General features: G+C 46.2%; 3 protein-coding genes across 3 annotated transcripts in view; all 3 read left to right on the top strand.

The window, feature by feature from the left end:
* Nucleotides 1-4,932, top strand: part of ERGIC1 (endoplasmic reticulum-golgi intermediate compartment 1) — a 55,306-nt gene extending 50,374 nt beyond the window's left edge. The window contains exon 10 of the mRNA XM_030229130.2: nucleotides 1,279-4,932. Coding sequence (XP_030084990.2) covers nucleotides 1,279-1,386 — 108 coding nt within the window. The 3' untranslated portion in view covers nucleotides 1,387-4,932. The remainder of the gene's footprint in view (nucleotides 1-1,278) is intronic.
* A 1,316-nt stretch (nucleotides 4,933-6,248) lies between these two features.
* Nucleotides 6,249-10,645, top strand: RPL26L1 (ribosomal protein L26 like 1). The gene is made up of 4 exons (XM_009099296.4): nucleotides 6,249-6,342; nucleotides 7,143-7,315; nucleotides 7,960-8,100; nucleotides 10,474-10,645. Exons 2-4 carry the CDS (start codon nucleotides 7,148-7,150, stop codon nucleotides 10,600-10,602), a joined length of 438 nt encoding a protein of 145 aa, XP_009097544.1. The 5' UTR covers nucleotides 6,249-6,342; nucleotides 7,143-7,147; the 3' UTR covers nucleotides 10,603-10,645.
* Nucleotides 10,646-11,760: 1,115 nt separating this feature from the next.
* Nucleotides 11,761-21,311, top strand: ATP6V0E1 (ATPase H+ transporting V0 subunit e1). The gene is made up of 4 exons (XM_030229328.2): nucleotides 11,761-11,926; nucleotides 13,580-13,627; nucleotides 18,123-18,249; nucleotides 20,811-21,311. The coding sequence occupies exons 1-3, from the start codon at nucleotides 11,823-11,825 to the stop codon at nucleotides 18,214-18,216; spliced, it is 246 nt and encodes an 81-aa protein (XP_030085188.1). The 5' UTR covers nucleotides 11,761-11,822; the 3' UTR covers nucleotides 18,217-18,249; nucleotides 20,811-21,311.
* The last annotated feature ends 1,727 nt before the right edge of the window (nucleotides 21,312-23,038 follow it).

Raw genomic sequence — 23,038 nt, 5'->3', positions numbered from 1 at the left:
CCCAGCTCCATTCCCTTCCCTGAACAGGCTCCAGCCCCTCAGGGTCTCTCACCACGAGAGGCAGAGCTGGACACAGCCCCCATGGTGTGACCTCAGCAGTGCCAGCACAGGGGACAGTCACACCCTGCTCCTGCTGCCACACTGGTTTTGATACAAGAACATCTGAGTTCTGCCCAAGACTGGCTTCATACAAACCACCTGCTGGGGAGGTCAAACACCACAGGAGGGGAGGAAAGCCCCAGGGTGCCACCAGGCAGTGTGACACACCACATTGCAACCTGGAAATGTTAGCAGCCATGTTCTGATTACACAGGTCTAACTTCCCAGCTCCCACCACTGTGGTGCTTTTTTTAATTTGGTCTTTTATGTTGTGTAGGATGAAGTGGTTCTGAGAATAACAATGGGGTTGTGAGGAGGGGAGCAGGATGTGGAGCTTATCTGCTGACAAGGGCCTGCCTGGGAAAAAGGGCATTTGTTATGAGCTAGGAGCTGAAGGAGAGAGCAATCCCAAACCAGTGAGCCATTGGAGCAGGGAAATGTTTTGTATTGTTGGATTTCTCCAGCCTGAATGACTCTGTGATTCTATTTCCACAATGACTCTGGTTTGACAGAATACACAGAATATTTCTGTGTTTTTGTAGCACTTGAGAAGTGAAGGAGGCTGTTCATGCTGATCAGGAGATCAATTTTTTCCCTAACTCTGTTCTTGGAAGCAATTCCATGTTTTAATTTGACCCAAGATGCACATCTTGTGTGGAAACCCTGTCCCACAAAGAGTTAAGTGGGCTGCTGTGGGCAGCCCTTGTCATGGAAAGTGTTAGGCAGGGCTGTGGTGTCCCTGGCAGCTGGGTTTCTCTGTTACTCACTGCCCTTCACCTGCTAGTTCAGAGTCTTCTGCCTGTTTGTAAATTGTCTTGTGAAATGGAGAAAAGACTTCAGGACTGGTGTTTGTAACAGAAAGCAGTGTAGGAAGGTGTGAGCACCTCAGAGCTTCTAGAAAGCTGAGTGAGGTGGAGTCCAGCCCAGAGGGAGCAGTGTCTGTGCTCTGGGAGCTGGGATTTGTGCTGGGCTCGGGCTGGGAGGAGTTCAGCACTCATTTATTCCATGCAGGGAATGGTTTTTGTCAATGATCCTCATGGAATTCCATCCCCAGTGCTGCTCCCCACTCCTTACTGTGCTTCCAGAAAACACCCCAGCAGCAGGACCCCTCCTGCAGTTCAAGCTGTGGAAAAGTTTCCCTGTTGCAGCTGACCAAGGTGTTTGTCTCTGTGATTGCAGATATGTGCCATCATTGGAGGAACATTCACTGTAGCTGGGATCCTGGACTCCTGCATTTTCACAGCATCAGAGGCCTGGAAGAAGATCCAGCTGGGCAAAATGCAGTAGCAGTGAAACTCTAGCCTCGACTCCAAGGACAGGAGCACAGATTGAGAAATCTACCACTACCTGTTTTTGTCTTTATTTTCTATTTGATCGAATCAGTATGTTTTTCTCTAATCAGGCTGGTCAGTGAAGACATCTTCAACAAATCAAAGAAATCTCCATGCATTTCAGAGCTCTGAGAGGGAAAAATCAGTGGAATCAGGGTGTGGATTCCCTCCCCCCAGAAAGAGAGGTTGAAATGCCATTTGAGATCTCAGTGAGGATGGCAGTCTGTCCTCTGGGAGGTTCCTATGGCAGTGTGCAAATTAGGGAGTAGATGGCAAAGAGCTGAACTGTCCTGTGGCACTTCTTGGAGTTCTGTTGGATTTGCATGATCAGACAATCGACTTTTGTATAGGGCAAAATTACACATGAGGAAGAAATTCCACCCATGGTGCCAAAAAGGTGATGTATCTGGTGGTGAGGAGTGGAAAGTGTTAGTCCCCACAGCAAACCTAAGAGACAGAGGGCAGAAATAACATCAAGAAATGTTCTGTGCTTCTATTGAAAGCTCAGTTGTTCAGATACAACCTTTCTAACCAAGTGAAAAAAGAACAGGAAGCCTTCCCCAGCTACCTTTTCCTGTGATCCCAGCAGTGGAGGGCATTTCTTTTACTCTGGATGTAAAAGTGGTTTCATTCCTTCCCACTGACTGAATATCCAGTCTTGTGTTTACAGGTGGCATGAAGTAAAAACCAAACTGAGCAACACAGTTTTATGTGGCCTTTGCTTTGAAAGGGAATAGTTGTCTTTACAGCATTAGCTTTTCTTTCTTCTGTTTCTCAACACAGACCACCCAAAAGTCTGGATTCTGCACTTCTGCTTTATTGTTGTTGTTGTTGTTTTTGAAAAGAGGTTTTATATTCTCTGTGCTCAGAAAAATGGTGCAGCCCTCTGGGTGGATGAGCACAGCTCCCTCTCTTGCTTTGTGTGTGTGTATTCAATACACCTGTCAAACACAGGAATTCTGATTTTTCAGGATTTAAGGTGCCTCCCTTTTCCTTTAAAACTCAGCCAGGCATCTTTTCTGAGCCCTGGGCTGACACTGCTCTCCCACAGGTACACAGGGCAGCATTCCCACAGGCTGACCCTTGCTGGGAGTTCTGTTTGATCCCTTAGAAAGATTCCTGAGCTTCCCTGTCCATTCCTTCAAGCCTTGTCTTCTGGAGCCTCCCAAACACACAGGTGTGAGGGGAAAGCTCCTGCCAGGGGTGTCTTGCATGTCATTGGGTCACAAAAATGAGAGCAGATGCCCACCAGTGCATTTTCCAGAGCCTCATCAGTGTTCCTTGAGTAGTGACAGTCTCTGCATGCCTTGTGAATGTCTCAGCTGAGGATACACAGATTTTAAGTCTTTCAGGATGGATTAAACAAAAATAATCATAAAATAAAGATCTTGAATTCAGTGCTGTAAATTATAAGGTGGGTGCAGGGTTTCTCTTGGATGATATCCATTGCCTTTTCCTGGAGGCAAAATATCCAAACTTTATGCTGTGATGATATGAATTGTTGAATATTCAGTGTTATTGTTAGAGTCAGATGCATTTCAAAGGAATTCCTGATTGTCTGTTGAAATTGTCTCCTTGCTTTGGGAGCAGGGAAGGTGCAGCCAGTTTTATCCACCCCCCAAAAAGCAGCAGCCAGCTCCTCTCCCCAGCCGTGCTCTGCCCTGCAGGGACTTCAAACAGCATTGGAATTTTTCATTTTTCCCTGTTCTTCTCTGGGCTGATTGCTCTTACTTTAGGTGCAAACTGGATTGTGGAACTTCCTGTACCCCTTCATGTATGGGTAGATTTTTTTTACTTTTTCCCCCCCCCCCATTTACAAAAATGAACTTTTTCAGTGAGATGCTTGAGTTCACCTGGGGTGTGTGTCCATGTGCCTGTGAGTGGAACCCTCTGGCTGTGGGATTTTCCATGGCAACTGCTTCTCCTGCTGGCTGAAGGATTTCCTGTAATCCACTGTCACCAGCTGAAACTCACAGCTAAAATGCCCTGATTTTTCCTTTTGGATTTGGTCAGTCTTTGCTGACAGCTTGGGAACAGTGGATTACAACAATGACATTTTTAATATTTAGCATCTTTCTTACATTGGGATTTATTTAGTGCATTCTTCTCCTGAGCTGGGCAAGGGGAGATCTTTGCAGTACAGTCCATTTCCTGAAATTTCTCCTCTGGTACAATTTCTTTGACACAAACAAAGGTGGTTGCAGATTCTTTGTGTCCCCTGGTGTGTTATTCCCATCCTTCTTCCCTTTCCCTGTCTGTATTAAACTGCCTCCTGTGCAGTCCAGGCCAGTTCTCTAAACCAGACCAGTGAAATTGGTTTGTTTGGGTTTGGTTTTTATTTTGGAAGTAACACACTTCAGTGTGTCTGCTCTCTCTGCCAAAACATCCCCTGCAATAAGGTAATAAATCACTTTTTTCCTTTTTTCCCCCCTTTTTTGCAAAATGTGGAAACCAAATAAATTGTACTGAAGTTCTGGCAGGAGAAACATCTGAACCTGGGTTCTCTCAACCAGGTCTAAGCCTTTGAGAGCTGCCAAGCCAAGGCCACCTTCTGGGGCTGTGGGATTTGTGGTGAGCTTGTCCTGCAGGGTCACACCGTGGTACTGCATCGTGTGTTTACAGCAGAATCTGCTCTTCATTCCCCCAGGTGTGAAAGCAAGGCAGTTACTGCCTCTGCACCCATGAGATCTCCCTTTTATTCTGAATTTTCTAAAGAGAAAATGAGGTTAGTGGTGCTTTTAAACAAACAAACAAAAGAATTTCAAGTCAGAGCAGAAGGAAACCCTCAGTTGTAGGGTTCTGGTTTTGCCCTTTCGAGTCAGGGTTTTGATAGAAGAATTTGGGTTTCCAAAAAAGACATCTCTGTAGGAAATGTTTGAAATTCCCACTTTAAATTATTTCCTGTAACTGCAGACTCCACCCTACAGTGAGACCTTGAGGCATAGGATGCTTTGCAGTGGTGGAGTTAAAACCTCCTGGCACTAGGGACAGTTATTAGGTGTACTCTAGGCAGTATCTGGACTGCTGGAGAAGATTTTTAAATGAAAATAAAATGGAGATGGGGTACAAAAATCCAGGAGAGATGAGTCTGTGAATGTTTGATCTGATCTCTCAAATCCTTGCATTTATGTGCGCTGTAAGAACTGAGATCTGCAGTGTAGGTGGCCCTGAGTGCCACCAGCTCCTGAGTATTTCTCATTTACTGTTCCTTCTCTGCTGGGGCTGGGAGTGGCTGTGATGTCTCTGCTTTCCAGGAGCTGTTTGAATTGGCAGATTGGGGGTGTCAGTTTGGGGTTTGTCCCTGGACTGTGGAGAGGGGCAGGGAGGAGGAGCAGCCCTGTGTGCCTGGTACAGCGATGTTTAAAGCACAAGCCTTTTACATTTCTACAGTGGAGACTGTTAAGGAGTTCTGGCATTTGTCTTTTTCATTTGCAACCTTATGTTAATAAACTATTAGCCTTTTTAGTTCCATAATTAAAAATAAAACTCTTACGTGTTTTGATTGGCTTCTTGTCGCACTCCTGTTGCAAAATCAATCCAAGCAGGCTTTTTTTTTTTTTATTTTATTTTTAATTATGATTTCAGTGAGCTGAGCGTTATCACACAATGAAATCACTGGGAGCCAGGTCACTGTGGGGAAAGTTAGCACGAGGCTCTTTTGTAATCAGCCCTGAGTCATGTCTGGACATTCAGTGCTGGGTTTTGTACAGTACCAAGTGTCCCAACCGCCCTGTTTTTAAGGAAAGGTGAATGAATGGGCTGTGCTTGGGACTTGCTGGCTTTGCCTTTAGTCACTGTGCTCCTTGGTATGTGAAATAACCCAATTTTTGTCCCCCCCCCGTCCTTTAATGTCCACTTAATCTTGCTTCATAACTATTTAGAAATAAATGCCTGAGGCAATTTCTAAAGGTGGAACAGTAAAGGGTTACAGCACAGCGAGTTTGGGCTCGGGATATCTGCACCATCTTAAGCAACCAATTCCCTTTGTGTTGGGAAGATCTTTGTGGAGGAAGAGATCCTGCCTGTTCCAGAGTCTGGAACTCACATTTCCACAAGTGATGGGTGCTGCTGGAAGTCCCTCACTCTGTAAATGACAAATAAAGGCTCTGGGGAAGGTGTTTGTCCAAATCCCAGCCTGCTGCAAATCAGTCTCAAACTCTTCCAGCCTATCTTTATAAAAAACCCAGCCCAAACCCAACCAAGCCAATCAATTCGTTCATTTCTACCAATTCTCACTGAGGATAAATTAATCTGTGTCCTGGAAATATGTACCAGGGCCACATCTGCCTGCAAGGGGAATGGTTTGTGCAGGTGAGCTGGGCTATGGGGGCAGGGGTGGAGGTGACAGTGACACAGGAGCAGGGGCTGGCAGGGAACTGGTGTCCCTTGGGGCTGAGGGACACGGCATTGGGGTCACTGGTGTCCCTTGGGGCTAAAGGACGTGGGATCAGTGTCACTGGTGTCCCCTGGGGCTGAGGGACATGGGACTGGTGTCACTGATGTCCTTTGGGGCTGAGGCTGTGTCCTGGGTCTCGGTCTCACCGAGATGCGCTCCGGCTCTATCCCTGCTCTGTCCCGGGTCTGTCCCGAGTCTATCCCTGCTCTATCCCGGCTCTATCCCGAGTCTATCCCTGCTCTGTCCCGGGTCTGTCCCGAGTCTATCCCTGCTCTATCCCGGCTCTATCCCGAGTCTATCCCGCTCTATCCCGGCTCTATCCCGAGTCTATCCCTGCTCTATCCCGGCTCTATCCCGTGTCTGTCCCGTCTCTGTCCCCGCTGCAGCGCTGCCCTCCGGCCGCCAGGGGGCGCGGCTCTGGGGTCGCGGCTCTGGGGCCGCGGCGGCGCAGGCGGAAGCGGAAGCGGAAGCGCCTCTGGCTCCTTTTCCGGGCGGGCGGCGCGGCGGCGGCAGCGGGTGAGGCACCGGGAGCCGCCATCCGCGGCCATCGGGGCTATCGGCGGCTATCTCCGGCCGGCAGGGCCTCCGCGGGGCAGCGGCGGGGAGCGGGAAGGGGCTGGGATGGCCGGGGAGCGCCCGGGGCGGCGTGGCAGGGAGAACTCGGGCTCCGGGGGGAGCTCGGCCTCCTCAGGCTGTGCTTCCCCGGTGCGTTACTGAGTTAGCGCAGCCCAGCCCGCATGGGAGATGCCAGGGTGTGCACTCAGAAGTTGGGGAGTTGAGCAAAACCAGCCTTTAATTTAATTTATCTTTGATGCAATTTATCCTTTGCTGTCAGGATCAGTGGTGCTCTGAGAGGCAGTCCTGGAGTGCAGCTGTTAAAGTTTAGGGAAGGCCGGAATTATCTTGGATTTGCAGATGTGTTACCTGTACTCTGTGGTGAGGAGCGTTACTGGAGGTGCTGGAGCAGTGCGAGTTCTCTGTGCAAGCCCAAATTACACAATTTTATAGATGGATGTAAATGAGAGCGGTGTGACTGCAGGGCAGCATCCAGGTGTCCTGAGCGCTGGGAACAGGGAGCTTCGGGTTAGAAGAACGGTTTGATGTGCACGTGTGTCAGTCACAGGGCACTGTCAGCCAGGGCACAGGCTTCCGCGTATTTGGATCAGGGTCTGTTGGTCGATTCTGGTATTAAAAACAGCTTAAATTGCATTTTACCCGCGACAGACTCTGTGGGCATGGGCACAGAGTGTGTGTGCTGTGAGCACCTCTCCAACTGTTGTGGGTTTGTTTTTGGTTTTGTTTTTTTTTTTGTGCAGCCAAAATGAAGTTCAACCCTTTTGTGACCTCGGACCGCAGCAAGAACCGCAAACGGCACTTCAATGCCCCCTCCCACATCCGCAGGAAAATCATGTCCTCGCCCCTGTCCAAGGAGCTGCGGCAGAAATACAACGTGCGCTCCATGCCCATCCGCAAGGACGACGAGGTCCAGGTACTGCCCTGCCACACCTGAGCTTCCTCCGGGGAGTTCTCAGAGCTGGGAAGGGGCTGGAGCAGCTGAGGGAGCTGGGAAGGGGCTCAGCCTGGAGAAAAGGAGGCTCAGGGGGCCCTTGTGGCTCTGCACAAGTCCCTGACAGGAGGGGACAGCTGGGGGGGTTGGGCTCTGCTCCAGGGAACAGGGAAGGAGCAGAGGGAACGGCCCCAGGGTGGGCCAGGGCAGGCTCAGGGTGGGCACAGCAGGAATTTGCCCATGGAAAGGGGTCTCAGGCACTGGAACTGCCCACTGGATCCCCATCCCTGGAGGTGGCACTGAGTGCTCTGGGCTGGGGACACGGTGGGGATGGGGCATAATTTGGATTTTATGATCTTAAAAGTCTTTTTCAAGCCAGCTGAGTCTGGGATTCTGTTTTCATGTGCAGCCTGTGCAAATGGCAAGGACGAGACAAGCTGTTGTTGGTGCTGGAGCTTTGCCTTCAGTGCAATACAACATGACCCATTCTATGTTCTGTGTTAGTCATGCTGAAATTGTCAGGTCACTCATGTGTTTGTGGCTTGGGTCCTGTGCAGCTCAGCTGGTTTGTGAGCTGGGCTGGCTGTTCAGGGCTGCTCCTGGAGCTCGCTGTGTGCTGTGTGCAGGTGGTGAGGGGGCACTACAAGGGCCAGCAGATCGGGAAGGTGGTGCAGGTGTACAGGAAGAAGTACGTGATCTACATCGAGCGCGTGCAGCGCGAGAAGGCCAACGGCACCACCGTGCACGTGGGCATCCACCCCAGCAAGGTACGGGGCACCTGGGGCTGCCTGGCACAGCTGGGCCACCTGGGTGCTTGGGATTGGGTGGGACTTGCTACCAGGTGGGGGGAATGCACCTGGAAGCTGCTCCATCTATTCATCCCCAGCCTGTTTGGAAACTGAATCGTTATTTAGTTTTGATTTTGTTTTTTGCCTTTGCTTTCAACCCCACTCTGATTCAGGGGAAGACGACAGCTAAAAAAATTAAATGTTAGTTGTACAACTAATTCTCATGTGCAAACAGCTCTCCTAACTTTGCAGTGTTATTTTAATAAGGCTTATGGTATGAATATTTTATAATTGATCATTTTTTTAAATTCATTTATTTGTTAATATAGTTTTAGTAAGTTTAACATGCTACACATCCCACTCTTAGCACTAAAATAAGAATAAAATTTCAGTCTGTGTTCCAGAACATACAGAAAACTGCTTCTAGTAGGAATATATCAATCTGGGCATAGTTGTTACAAAATCTGTGGATGCAGAATGTTTGTTAATATAAAAAGTAATCACTTTGTTTTGCTTCTGCCTCTTGCACGATGGTCAATATCAATGCAGGCTGGGATATAAACACAGGCTGGGGATGCACAGATGGAGCAGCCCTGGCAGAAGGATCTGGGGGTGCTGATGGCCAAGAGCTGGAGCTGTCCTGGCCCCCAGGAGCCCCCCATGCCCCCGGGGCTGATCCCCAGTGGGCAGCAGCAAAGGGGCTGGGATTGTGCCCACTCAGGTGAGACCCCACCTGCAGAGCTGCCCCAGCCCTGGCCCAGCCCAGGAGGGACCTGGAGCTGCTGGAGAGATCCAGAGGAGGCACCAGGGGATCAGAGGGATGGAGCAGCTCTGCTGGGAGAGCTGGGATTGTTCTCCTGGACAGGAGAAGCTTTGGGGCAACCTCGTTCTGACCTTGCAGTGCCTGAAGGAGCCAGCAAGATGGAGGAGAGAATTTTACAAGGGCCTCAAGGGACAGAACAATGGGAATGGCTTCACACTGACAGAACAGGGTTAGATGGGATATTGGGAAGGAATTGTTCCCTGTCAGGGTGGGCAGGCCCTGGCACAGGGTGCCCAGAGAAGCTGTGGCTGCCCCTGGATGCCTGGCAGTGCCCAAGGCCAGGTTGGACAGGGTTGAGAGCCACCTGGGACAATGGGAGGTGTCCCTGCCCATGGCAGGGGTGGCACTGGATGAGCTTTTAGGTCCCTTCCAGCCCAAACCATGGTGGGGTTCTGTGAGTAACAAATGGAGATGTTGCCTCAAGGAAATGTTAGGGTGTCATGAGGAGAGATGCGAGTTGAAACCCTGAACTCCTCATTGTTTCTAGGAGTAGAAACTTTGGAATCTTGCTAAAATACATCTTTGAAGAGACTGATGTTTTCAAAGCATAAAGTGGATCACTTAGAAGCATCTCTCATGTTTGCTGTGTGGCACTTGCCCTGGATGAGGAGGTGATGGAGAGGCTGAAACAGATGCTCAGAATTGTGTTGTTCTTGCAGGCAATTGTGAAGTGAATACTTCTGAACCTGGGTTTAGCCTGAGGTATTTAGAGCTGGTGAAAACCAGGCAAAGCCTGTTTAGATCATAACAGGAAACATTTCAAACTAAACACAAGAACTTGCCAAAACCTGGTTTGAAGCAGATGAATTCAGTCTGCTTCAGCCTTGCCACGTGGGCACAAAGATGGAAGTGTTGGTGGAAAAAATCCAGTTGTAACAGGTTTTCTGGTGTAAATGGTTGGTGTGTTCAGCAGAGGGAGGGCAGAATTATTCCAAAACATCACGACTTGTGTGCAGCAACAACATCTGAGTGACAAGGTGACATTGTGGTGGAGCCAGTGCATGTATCTGTGTGCTGAATAGCAGTGAGAGAAACAGAATTTTCTGCTGCTTCTTCACTCTGGGAAAATTTTCATTAATTGGGAACTGGACTTCAGTAAAGCTTTGCATAAAAATTCTGGTTATTAATGCAGAGAGCAGAGGAATGTTTTGTTACAGCCTTGCAGTGTGAACAGTTTGTACCTTTCCTGGACAAAGAGGTGGGAATTACAATTGAGACCTAAATGCACAATGAATTAAGGAGAAAGTGTGCCTATGTGGCATTTCTGGGACTTGATTGTTAGTTCTATTTTCCAGGTAGTGCTTTCAGTAACACCAACACAATTCCTTTGCCAGTTTAAAGAGGCAGGAGCAGGAATTGTTGGATAAATTCTTCCCTGTGGGGTTGATGAGGCAAAGGAGAAGCTGTGGCTGTCCCTGGCAGTGTCCAGGGCCAGTTTTGGCTGCTGCCTTTGTGCTGGTGGGATCAGCTCTGTGCTCAGGTGGGTGTGGGACTCTGGCAGGGAGGCTGAAGTGCTGTGCTCTCTGCAGGTGGTGATCACCAGGCTAAAGCTGGACAAGGACCGCAAGAAGATCCTGGAGCGCAAGGCCAAGTCCCGCCAGGTTGGCAAGGAGAAGGGCAAGTACAAGGAGGAGACCATCGAGAAGATGCAGGAATAGCTGCTTTCCTGATTGACACCATTAAAAAACTGCTAAAATTCCACCTGTTGTGCGTCTTCTTTCAAAAATCTTGATGTGTCCTGCTCAGCATTTAAATATTCCTACTTGTCTTTTGACTATGTCAAAAATACACTAAATTGAAAAGCTCTTTGTACCTTTTTTGTTACGAAAAAGTTTCGAAATGCTTCAACCAGCCTGAAAGAGCAGTGCAGTCCTGAAACATCCATCTCACCAGTCATTGTATTTGTCTCTTCATTAGATGTGTCCATGGTTTTTTTAATATTAACATGCCAATTCTGTGTGCTGTATATGTAATTAATTCAGGTCTTATATTAATAAGGACAAAAGGGTTTATGAGCAGTGCTGATGAGGCAGAGCTGCCTAGTTTAGGAAGGGATGGGATGAAGCAGTCTCAGTGCTGCTGGTGGTGCTGTTTTGGATGAATTCTCTGTGAGAGGAGATCTTTCCTGGCACTTTGTACCTCCATAACTGAGAGCTGCTTGTTGAAAAGAGCCCCTCATTTCAGTGAATGGCCCTCTAATTGTTGCTACAGAGGGGCAGAAATTCATCTGCCTGAACAACAATAGGGTCTAAAAAATAGGAAGCTGGCAATTGAGGAAAATTGTTTCAGAAGCCATTCACAGGTCTGACAGTGAAGCTGTGTTTGGTGCACTGGGGGTGGGTTTTTCTCATGAAGGCTCAGAGGTTTTGTCCCTCCAGCTCGTGCTGCTCAATATGAAATTTCTTCACGTTAAATGGGTGTTTGAGAAATTCCGTGAGGTTTGCTCATTACCGGGACCTTTCCAGGTACAGAGCTGCTCTGTGGGCTCGTGTCCCAGTTCCCTGAGGAGCTCAGAGCCGGCCTTTACCCGGCAGCTTGTTGGGGATGGAGATGGGGAGCCGGGCTGGGCCGGCGATCCCACGACTATCCTATCCCATCGCGGTCCCTATCCCATGGCAATGCCGATCCCATCGCGGTCCCTATCCCATGGCAATGCCGATCCCATCGCGGTCCCTATCCCATGACAATCCCGATCCCAGGGCAATCCCGATCCCACGACAGCCCCGATCCCATGGCACGTTCACCGCGCGCTCCCGCGGCCCCATGGCTGCCGCACCGCGCGCTCCCGCCGGCCCCGGTGACGTAGCGGGCGCTGATTGGCGGGAGTAGGGCGGGGCCTGGCAGGAGGCTCCGCCCCCGCTCCCCTCCGAGCGCGGCCATGGCGTACGGCGGCCTGGCGGTGCCCATCATCGTCATGAGCGTGTTCTGGGGGGTGGTCGGCGGCGTCCTGCCCTGGCTCGTACCCAAGGGGCCGAATCGCGGGTGAGTGACCGGGGGGCGGCGGGCACCGGGCACTTTCCCTTCCGTCCCCCGCGGGTGTGGGGAGGCCCCGGTGGAGGCGGCCCCGGAGCCCTGAGGCGCCCCGAGGTTGCCGGGCCCGGGGCCTCCGCAGCCCCGCGGGCGCGGCGCTGGCGCAGCACGGACGGGCCCGGCCCAGCCGAGGGGTAGCGGAACAGCCGCCCCCGGCGCCCCTCGCTGGTTTGGGTTTCCCCTGAGGCCCTGGCACAGGGTGCCCAGAGCAGCTGTGGCTGTCCCTGGATCCCTGGCAGTGCCCAAGGCCAGGTTGGACATTGGGGCTTGGAGCCACCTGGGGTATTGGAAGGTGTCCCTGACATGGCAGGGGGTGGAACGAGATGAGGTTTAAGGTCTTTTCCAACCCAAACCGTTCTGTGAAACCTCTGCAGGCAGAACGTCCCGTGCCAAGGTGGCTCATTGTCAGGCGGTATTTGAGCAACAGCTTCCTCTTTCTTTCCTTACTTGACCTTTCCTAACTTACTCCACCGTCCTCTGGTTTCACACTGGGTGAGACTGGAAAGGCTGCAGAGGTGGATTTCTGGGTTAAATGTGTGCTGGTGCCCTTGTGGCTGAGGACAGCAGCTGGGCTTCTAAGCTCAGGTTTTTCCTGCAGTGGTTGTGGCTGCTCAGATTAAAAAGCAGACAAGTTTTTTCTTTCTCTTTTCTCTAGGAGATAATGGCTTCTTAATCTCTCTTCCTCTCTCTGACACTCCCTCTACTCCACAGGTACCAACTGTCTTGTCTCTCAGTTCTTTAGCTAAACCCTCAATATTCCTCAAGCTCTGATATCTCCTGCCTCATTTTCAAACCTGATGTATGCTTCATGCCTGGAAACTTGCCTGTCCTCAGAAATACCTTGGAGAAATGGCTTCCAGGCATGGCAGTGTGGGAATTCTGTGCCTCACCAACAGAAGTTACTGACCTCCCATGAGGTTTTGTTACTCAGTTGGGGGAGGAAATTCATAGATGAAAATGCCTTTTTATAATTTAAAAAGAAGAAAAACACTCCACTTTTCCACTGAGTTCCATGAGCTGCAGAATATCTCATTTGCTCTCCTCCCATTTCAAACCCATCTGTATGTGTGTGTGTGTAGCTGCAGTTTTACCCTTTTCAATTTCAAGAGCTTGGTTCTTCCTTCTTTTCAGCTTTCCAGTGGTTTCTGACACAGCTGTGTTTCACCAAGAAAGGAAAATTTTACACTATAGCTTTGAGGATTTATTTTGTATTGCGTTTGTAGACCCCTCATTCATCATATAAAATTAAAAGTGACAATTTGACACTAAAACGTTCTTTAAGTAGAATTCTGCAAGTGGAGGAAGCCTTTCTTGTGTGCATCCAGCCCCAGTGGTTCACTAATGTGAAGGACACTGCATCAGATTTTGCTGCTGTTCACAGTGATTTTGTTAAATCCAGCTGTAAGTGTTTGGCAGAGCTGTGTCAGCCCTGCAGATCTGAGCTCTGCAGTTTACTCAGCTGGAAGAAGCCAGAACATTCATGTTGAGTCATCTTTCATATGATCAAAGTTGAACTTGTCCTTGTTTGCTGTGGGTTTTTTCTCTGTGGATCTTGTGGTCAGTCACAACACCACACCTGATCACGTTTCTCCTTCCTCTTTTCAGAGTTATCAACACCATGCTGGTGACCTGTGCTGTCTGCTGCTACCTGTTGTAAGTACAAACAATGTCCTGCCTCTTGAGCAAGGCCCACTCCTCTTGAAATCACAAGTTCCTTTTTTATAGCCTCAGAGCAGCTAGAAGCTTTTTGAATGTCTCGCAGAGATTTGGACCTGTTCTTTGACAGCTCTTGGAATTCTGAGTTCCAAAGACCTTCAGTGTGCTGCAGAAATGTTCCCATTGGGAAATGCTGAATTGAAAGAAACCTGAATTCCTCTTGTTGTCCTCTGACACATGATTGTGAGCTGTCCTCTGCATGGACTTGCTCTTCCTCCTCTCCAGTTCCCTGCCTCGTTTGCTCACAAGTACAATGATAATTCTAAGATTTTCCTGATTCTTAGGCTTTTTTTGCCTTTTCCCTTTCCACTTTATATTTGATTCAGAGGTAATACTAGCTCAAACCCACTGAACAGTTTTGCTTTTAGATTCCTTGAATATATTCTCAAAATCTGGTAGAGTGGTGGGTGGAAAAGCTGCTGCATGGTGGGGTTTTTAGTGAGACTTCGATATATTAAGATAATTTCTGTTTAAATGCACAGTATATTTTGAGGCTGCCTCCTTTCTGTAGGAGATTTAGTAGCAATTACAGAGTGACTTGTTGAGAGCTCTTCATAAAATGTTTTTTTATCAGGATTTAAGCCAGCTGTAGCTGGAGACTCCCAAGACAAAGCTTGCTTGTGTTTTTCTCTCCCTCTTTTTAAAGACTGTAGAGACTGATCTTGTAAAAAAACTGCTGTGCAGAAATAACTTTGAAAGAATTTGTTATGGAGAGTTAAGTGCTAAAAGTCTAGTTTTATCCTAAGGGTCAACTTGTTATAAAAAATATTATTTGGAGTTCCATTCGAACCTGAGTGGTATTTGTACTTTCCTGAACTATTTAGGCATTATTTATGCTATTCAAAGGAATTTGATATGAATATTTAGAGAAATGCATCTCAGTGTTGCCATGTTCCAGGAGTGGCCTGTTGGGTTAGACTGTGGCACAACTCACACAGGTTTGGTTTAGGTTAATAGTGTGAAATTCAGGGTTAGTATCAGTTTATACTCTAGAAAATTTATTTCTATTCAGACTATTTGATATTTAACTTCTAAGAATTCACTCTTGCTTAACTGTAAAAGTCCAGCAAACTTGGCTCTGTTTTATATCCACAGAAGTTTTTAAATTTAAGTTTTGCTGAGTGGATATAGAAATTTGAGAATTTGTGCAAGCAGCTTGAATTTGGGGTTGAAATTTGGGAATCTTGGTGCTATGAAGGTCTCCTTGCCCTGCACATGAAGTTTGTAGCAGCCCAGTCTCATAACAGGTCCCAAATGTTTGGCTAAGAAAGGACAACGTAGTTGTACCCAACCACATAAATTGTATTTGTAGTGTCTGCTTGCCAGAATGCAACAAAAACCAGATTTTTCTCTTCATGTGCCAAGACAGAACTTGCCCCATCACAGAGTCTTTCATTTTTTATTTGCTCATTTTTTCTGTATAAAATTGTAGAACAGCCCTGTTTGGAAAGGACCTCAAAAGATCTGGTCCAACCTTTTTCCCCTCTGTTTTATTCAAACATATGGAACTTTATTGTTCTTGCATTCCTTTCCTTTTGGGGGAGGAGGCACTGAAAACATTTAAGACCTTAATTTTAGATGGCTAAAGAAAGAGATTCATTTTTCATACCAGCCTTGAAGGAAGCCCAAAGAATTGTTCCTGGGGGTTCTTCATTAGATCTGTTAAGATTAAAATAATTTCTGCTGTCCCAGGTATTTGTGTGTCCTTGGCAGGTGGCTGGTGCTGTTCTCTGTTCCTCTGTACAGCTGTTTAGTCTCTGCTAGAGCTGCTTTTATACTCTTTGAGTTACCTTTCCAGTTAAAAGTACAGAAAAATCAATTTCCTGTCTTCATTAAACACCACTTGATTAATAAATTGATTTTCACTGAAATTAATTTGAAGTCAATACATTTCAACTTAAAGCTGTTCCTTTTATATTTAGATTTAGCTGTGATAATTTTGAATAACCATATTAATTACATGGGATTCATTTGGTTGTTCTGTGGAAGATACTTGCATCTAATTTGTGTACCTACATTTGTGATCCTGTACCCAGCAGCCTTTTGAAGAATAAACCATTCTCAGGAACCTCATAAAATCTAAGGCAAAGTCCAAGGAGTTACTGCTGCAGAAATTAGAGGTTACACCATATTGTGAGGTACTGTCAGAGTCTAAATCTATTTTGCTGTGCACAAAGCAGTTCCTGAACAGTGTCATCATGTCCTAACAGAGGACAGGGTGCTTGGAAAATCGTATTATTTGCTACTGATTCTAACAGGATTAAAATATGGATGCCCAAATTGACATTTAAACAGAGATAGCAGGACCTTAATTTGTAACACGAGCACAGACAGATGGCAGTTGTGGTGGGAAGACCTTTTAAAAAAATCTCTGGTACAACAGAAGGGACTTTAATTTCCTTGTCTGAGCTGGATAATTAACAGTAACTGTTCTAAGCGGGATCTGGTAGAATTTAAGGACCTGTGGGTGGCTCGAATGCCATACCTGCTTTTAGCAGCTCTGGAACATTGCACCTTGGATACAGAGGTTTGTTTTACTCTGAATGCTGCACTTTGTTGTTTGTTGTCAGGCTGGATTATTGTATAAAGCAGCATCACTTAAACAAACCATGGGAAAAGCTTTTTCATGACTTACCTTGAATGCGAGGCAGTCGCAGCCTAACAAGTGCTTTGAATTCCTCAGCCCTCGCAGGGCAGGGGGGAGGAGTGTGCTGCTGCCCTAATGGCACCCCGGCTCCGAGCTCGGGTATCCAGCACGGCCCCAACAAATGCCTTTTGAAACCTCCACGCTGCTTTTCCCAAAGCCTGGTCCCACAGGCTGAGCTTCTGAATGTGCTCCCAGCTCGTTTAATTCACAGCCATGCTGGGCCTGAGCTCGGGAGGTGAGGGATTCGTGCAGGGAGTTCCTTCCTGCTCTGCAGTGACAAAAGGAATAATGTGCTTTAACAAGGCTTTTAGTGTTCCACCCTCCTCCCACTTGTGCTGCTTCAGGATGCTGGAGGCAGATGGCACATTGCTCTTTGGATCTGTCTTTTTGGATCTGAAAAATTAACCCTCACAAAAGAAATTCCCTGATAATTTTAAGAGCAAATTTGCTTTTCCCTTAAGTAGATTTAACATCATGGTCTCAAAATACATTGTTGTCACTGCTTTGGACAGCAAAGTAGAAACGTGTCAGCCTAAAGGTTTTTGGCTGCTCTCAGTGGTGTCTTGCTGATGTTTTAATTCCTTTCTGGAGCCTGCTACGTGTTCCAAGGCTTGTGGGACTGATGGACTGCTGCAGGCTCAGCTCCTTGTTTTAGCTGGAGTTCTACCCCGTGCAAAACTGAAAGGGGCATTGCAAAGAAATACTGGTGAATTTGAAGAGGATTGATGTGTTTTCTTTAAGTCTGACCCACATCTTTGCCGTGGCTGTTGCAGGCAGCCGACCTGCACTTGGTTTGCTGGTCAGAGCATCAAGGTTTGTGTGGAATTTTCCATGACTGCCTAAGCACTCTGATACATTTGTGGCAGCTCCCATTACAAAGCTGCTCTGCTTTTTCTCCTCCTTACAAAGCATTCTAGAAATAGCAGACAGATGAGCCAGTGTGTTCACTAAATGTGTTTATATAGTTAGTATTTAACATAGATTTAAATCCATAGAAGCATCCATCGCTTTTTCTGATTCTTGTAACATTTACAAAGCAAATATATCTCTTAAGAGTGGAATATTTATTTCTGTTTAGCTTTCCTGGATATTTTCCACAAACTGCATTCCTCTTATTCTCAGTTCTGGCCGTGGCTTCTGCAGTGTTAGTTTGTGCTCTGCTCCAGTGACAAGGCTTGTGCTGATGATCTGGGGTTTGTGTCATATTGGGGTTGTTCTTGTGGGGTTCTTTTTTTGTGTTCTTTTGTACCCTTTTGCTTCAGGTCCCTGTTTCTTGACCTCTGTGCCAGGTTTAAATTCACTTTTGTTAAATCTCTAAAAAATATACCATGTCTGCAAGGGCAGGTTGTCGTGCACTGAGAAGCAAATGAGAGAGAGGATGTTTCTCAGAGGTTGTTGTTTAAAGGATGCTTCAAAGGCACTGAAAAAAGCTCTTGTCTCTTTTATGTTTTCATCTTCTGAGCCCCCGAATACCTGAGTTTCATGTGTCTCAAAACACTTTTCTGTCAAAAGAGAGGTGTGAGGGCAATGCTGTCAGGTGGTTTTGTGTTGCTTTCAGTTGAACAGCACAATCTATTTCAGTTGCAGAATGATTTGGTGCTATAACTTCATTGCTGGCGGCTGGTCCTTGTGTTTGACCTTGAGTAGAGTTTTTATTTGAACCTAGACCTTCCTAAAATAGCCTTTTCTTCTCTGATAGTCCTTTTGTTTGGATAACCTTTCCATTGTCACAAGCTGTCATTTGGCTGATTTGTCTCTTTTGGGTTGGGGGGGGTTGTCTTGCAGTTGGCTGATTGCAATTCTGGCTCAACTCAACCCTCTCTTTGGGCCACAGTTAAGCAATGAAACAATCTGGTACCTCAGATATCACTGGCCTTGAGGATGTCTGTGCTGTGCTGCAGCTCATTGACAGGTGAGTATGAGCAGATTTATTGATATATTTGGTGTGTTAAAGCTTCAGAAGAGATTGAATAGGAATGTGAGCAGTGTGCTCAAAGCAGTGTAGCTCTTTGGTAGGAGAAATCTGTCTTTCTCTAGGCTGCAACAAAACATTTTGGATGTTAGTCTTGACTGGATAGGTGAAAACCTTGAACTGAATTATTGACAGTCATTTTTCTTTCTATCCTGTCATATAGTGCTGTGTTCAGGGGTTTGTAAGGAGAACAAAACATTGCTTCCAAAAAAAGATATAATTGAACTGGGGAAACATAAGTGGATTTCCTAATCTTTACCAATTGTTAAACCTCTCCTCAAGCCTGCTACCATTTCATCTAAGACCTGTCCTGATTTCCAAGGCAACACAGCGTTGCCCTCATTCATCTGGGAAGTTGGAATGGGAGCTGCCATTAGAATGTTCTTTATCTCCTGAGCTCACAGCTTGATGGTTTATTTTGTTTTTAATGACAGCCTGTGTGCAGCTTTAATCCCGGCTGAGCCTGGTGGTTGCTATCAGGGCAGTGCTGCTGGAATGTGGTCCTTGCAGTTCCTGGGCTTTTTGACAGGGCCAGCACAAATAAAATGTGTTGTACTAAAAGCACCTTGATGCTCTTGGGCTTGTTCAGGAGGGCAGCATTTGGAATTGAAGGTTCAAATGAAAGAAATGTGGAAACAAGCAGCCATGATTATAGTTTTTAAGCTGGGAACTGAATAATTAAACAGATATTTTGTTTGTCCTTGTACAATACAGTCTCAGCTCAGTGCAGCAGGCAGTGACAGTTGATGTTATAGCTGTGTTAAATGCTTTCTGTGAAGTGTCCTGGGCATTTGCTCCCCAGTTTCAGAGAAGGCTTCCTGTGAACTGGGATGTTGTCAGGCTGGGCCTGTGTGTGTGTCTGCAGCTCCTTTTAAGCACCAAGCAGAAGCTAAAGGTAGACTTGGCCCTGCTTCAACGCCAGGCCTGTAATTAGCTAAGTCAGTCAAGCAGAATTTCCTAGGAGCATTTTCGCTGCTTGGGTGCTAACATATAATTAGTTAGCTAAAACAGAGAACAGTGTGTTTTGGTAATGGGCACAAAGATCCCTGAATCCCATAGGATGATTCACTTGCCTGGGATCTGAAATTGGAGTTATCTGGACATAAAAAATTGGGTTTTACCATCTGTGTGTTGAAACCAGCAAGGACAGGCAGGAGGTGAGACACAACCTCTGGACTCCTGCTAACAGAACCAGGCCTTTCCCCTCCATTCCAGTGAAGGATTTTCCAGAGAACTGGAATTAAATTTGTACCAAGGAAGAGAGGGACTTTGTGTGTTTGAAGCTGACTGCAGAGTTTCTGAGGAGCTATCATTTTAAAACTTATTGATGGAGCATTTCAGCCCTGCATAGCACATGCTGTTTTGTTACATGAAGGAGTTTGTTTTAACCTTTCATCTGGTTTTATTGGCTTGATTTTTGGAATCAAATTAAGGTTGTTGTCTCTGAAAAAGCAAAGGTTTAGAAAAGTAAAAGTATATAATAATCCTCAAATATCTGTTCTTTGTTGCTTGAAATGTGCTGTCCCAGGTCACCCCACTGCAGTGTGGTTTGAGTGCTATTGCAGGGCTGAGGTGCTCCATGTCCTGTCCTTGCTCCTGTGGAGTTTGTGCCCAGACAGGAGCTGTGAGTGAGATTCCATCTGATAAGAACTGGGGTATCTCTCTGACACTGCATGGATTCCCATCAGTGTAGCAACCAGTTATTTCTGGATTTTGAGCTGTGCTTTTCTAGCATTCAGGGGAGATGTACTATACTTGTTTCTGCCTCTCGTTCCTTTCAGTTGAGGTTTGGGTGGATTAGTATGGAAAATGCAAAGAAAATGAAGTGCTAACTCCCAAAGTGGAAAGATCCTTAAAAATAAAGATGATTAAAGCAAACCCATTTTACCTAACTGAGCAGCCTGAAAATGCTTCAGTGAGCTCCTCATGTTCTGCTGAGGAACTCTGCATATGCTGGCTTGAGTGATCTGTGCCAAGTTCCCCAAGTTTGCTCTGTGTTTTCAGGCGGTCTCCCTCCCATCCAAGGGATGATTTTCTAGCAATTCACTTGATACATCACCAAGTTAATGGCTTGGATGGCAGCGTGCAAGAGCACACGGAGCTCTGTAGCCATGGTAAATCTGGGCTGTGCACTCTTCCAAACTGTGATCCAACAGTGCCTTTTCTCCTTAGCTTGGTGAATTCACAGCCTGTGTTCTCAGAGCAGGAGCTGTCTTTGTGCAAGTGGAGAAGGGCTGTCATCCAGCTCGCTGGGTGCTGTTACAGCAATGAAAACTTGGGAGGGAAATAGTTGTTCTACCAGCTCATCATGTAACTAAAACTACTTGCAGTAACTTCAGAAATGAAACTGCCAAGAAAACATCCCCACAGATGAATTATGTCCAGTTCTTGACCATTGCTCAGTGCATTTGTGGAATGGAAGTAGCTGTGCTTAACAGCCAGGCCTACAATTACCAAACTGTCAAAAGGAAGGAATAATGAAGGTGCCTCTTGCTTTGCAGGTGCAGAAGAGATGAAAACTCCACTGACCCAAAGGTGCCCTTTCTGTAGCTGGTTGGATACGAAGCCTGCAGTAATGCCTTAACCTTTCTAATGTTCTTCAAGTGGCTTCTTCAAAGTCCTGTGGTTTTTCCTACTATTCCATTTAAAAGAATGCCTAATGCAATTTATACTCCTCTTTGGTACTGTCAATTTTTGACTGTTAACTCCAGATGTGATGAAAATTTCTATTTTTACGGGTCATGGAATCGCATTTCCTGTTCATTTTATCTGTAATAACTCTTTATATTTGCAGGTCTTAGCTTGTCTGTCATTGTGCTGTTCACCCCTGTTCTGTTTGCACTGGACAAAAACGTGTGCAATAAACTGTGTGAGGAGAGGAGAAGCAGTGGTACCATGTGCTGGTGGCAATTTTTTTTTTCCAAATTAATTGTATTCTTGAGAAATCTGGCCTTAAATTTCTCATGCCTGGAAATAAAACTAATCCTCTGCTTGATACAAAACGTTCTCGTGCCATGTTTAACTGTTATTTGTCTTTGGGTTTAATTGGATACTTGGAGTTGAGCTGAGGATATTTAGATGATGTGGATAAATTGTAATGAAGTTAAATAGTAGGAATAGATGGGGAATTGTTGCCTGTATTGAGACCTCTAGATCTATAATAGGATTAAATTTGCAATTTTAAATTGCTGAAAGGTGCAGGAATAAGTGAATGCTTGGCTTGAGAGCCTTTTTTCCAGGAACTTGCCATTGTCCTGAGGGATACTCAGAGTAGCAAAGGTAACATGGTTAGTTTGGATGAAACCTTCACTGTGATTTTGACAGGAGGCTGATTTAGACTCTGGCACGTTTGGAGGATATTACAGGAGCAAATGGATTGAATTGAACAGCAAACATTCCAGCTGTTTTATCCTGACCTGACCCTTGCATGTCCCAGGAATTGCAGACCTGGGAAAGCACATGGCAATGTATGCAAGAGGTTCCTGAGGCTCCTCAGTGTCAGCTGAGTCCGTGGGATTGGGATGGATCTGGTCAGTTGTTTGCTGAGGAGCAGCTTCCAAGGGTATAAATGCTGCTCCCTGAATGCTTCCTTACCTCACATCCAGATAAATTACAATTAATTCCCTTTATTGTTATGCACAAGGACATAAGGGAATGGTTAATATTTTATTTGCTTTTCCCTCTTGGATAGTACCATTAACTTGTTCAGTGGGACAGCGCTCATTACTACACAGGAAATTCCAAGATCCTGACATGCAACTTGCAGTGATCCAAAACTGGACAGCGTGAATTGCAAAAGAAGGAAGAACGTGGCCGTTTTTACAAATGAGCGTAGCAGCTGTGGGGACTGGAATAGTGGATGTTTTGGTCATGTTACCTTCTAAGAGCTGTATTTTACCATGCAAGATGTTTTACACAGTCTGTACCAAAAATTCCTAGGAAAGTTGAAACCAAGTGATCATATAAAAACTTTGTTATTGTTTGATTTTTGAAGTGTGTGGAGAATAAAATATGTTGACATTGTATGAGGAGAGGGAGAAAAATACTCCAAGCTATCATTGACAGATTTGAGATTTTGAAATATGTTGATCTGCTTGTCATATTTAGCCTGAAGTGAAATACCCCAAGAGAAAACACTCAGTGACAAACAGTGCTGTTTATTGTGTTACCACTGTCTTTAACAAGCTTTCTATTTTAGATTCTGAGCTATCACTTGCTCTAGAAGAGAGAAGAGTTCCCATGGGTGTCTCACTGGTGCTGAATTGAATGGAAAGAGCTATTCTAAGCAAGGACAAAGAAGCCATAGAACAATTTTCACCTAGATGCTTCCCAGAAAGACATTCCCATTTTCCAGAGTGGTTAGCATTTCCTCTGAAGCAGATGCCAGGTGGTAGCATGTGAAGAAGCTGAAAGAATAATGTTTTGTGTGTGTTCTGCTGGATGTTGCATGGTGGTTGGGGAATGGTCTGCTCCTTGTGTGCCAGGGATTAACACTGCTTGGGATAATTTCCCTTTTTTTGCATGACTGCAGGAAATGAGAACAGAGGGATTCAGCCACTGGTGTTGAACAAACAATGCAGGTACCAGAGCATTTATCACTCATCCCTCTGTTGTCTGACAGCAGAACAGAGCACAGAACATTCAAGTGTAAAAGAAGGAAGTTTGGAAACCTGTGCCTGTGTTGAAGATATTTGAGTAAAAAATGAGGAAGGTGAAGGAAGCTGACTCC

The sequence above is a fragment of the Serinus canaria genome, chromosome 13 (assembly GCF_022539315.1).
Source record: "Serinus canaria isolate serCan28SL12 chromosome 13, serCan2020, whole genome shotgun sequence".
NCBI classification, from domain to species: Eukaryota; Metazoa; Chordata; class Aves; order Passeriformes; family Fringillidae; genus Serinus; species Serinus canaria.
The sequence above is the reverse complement of the archived record's forward strand: the minus strand, read 5'-3'. Positions and strand labels throughout refer to the sequence as shown.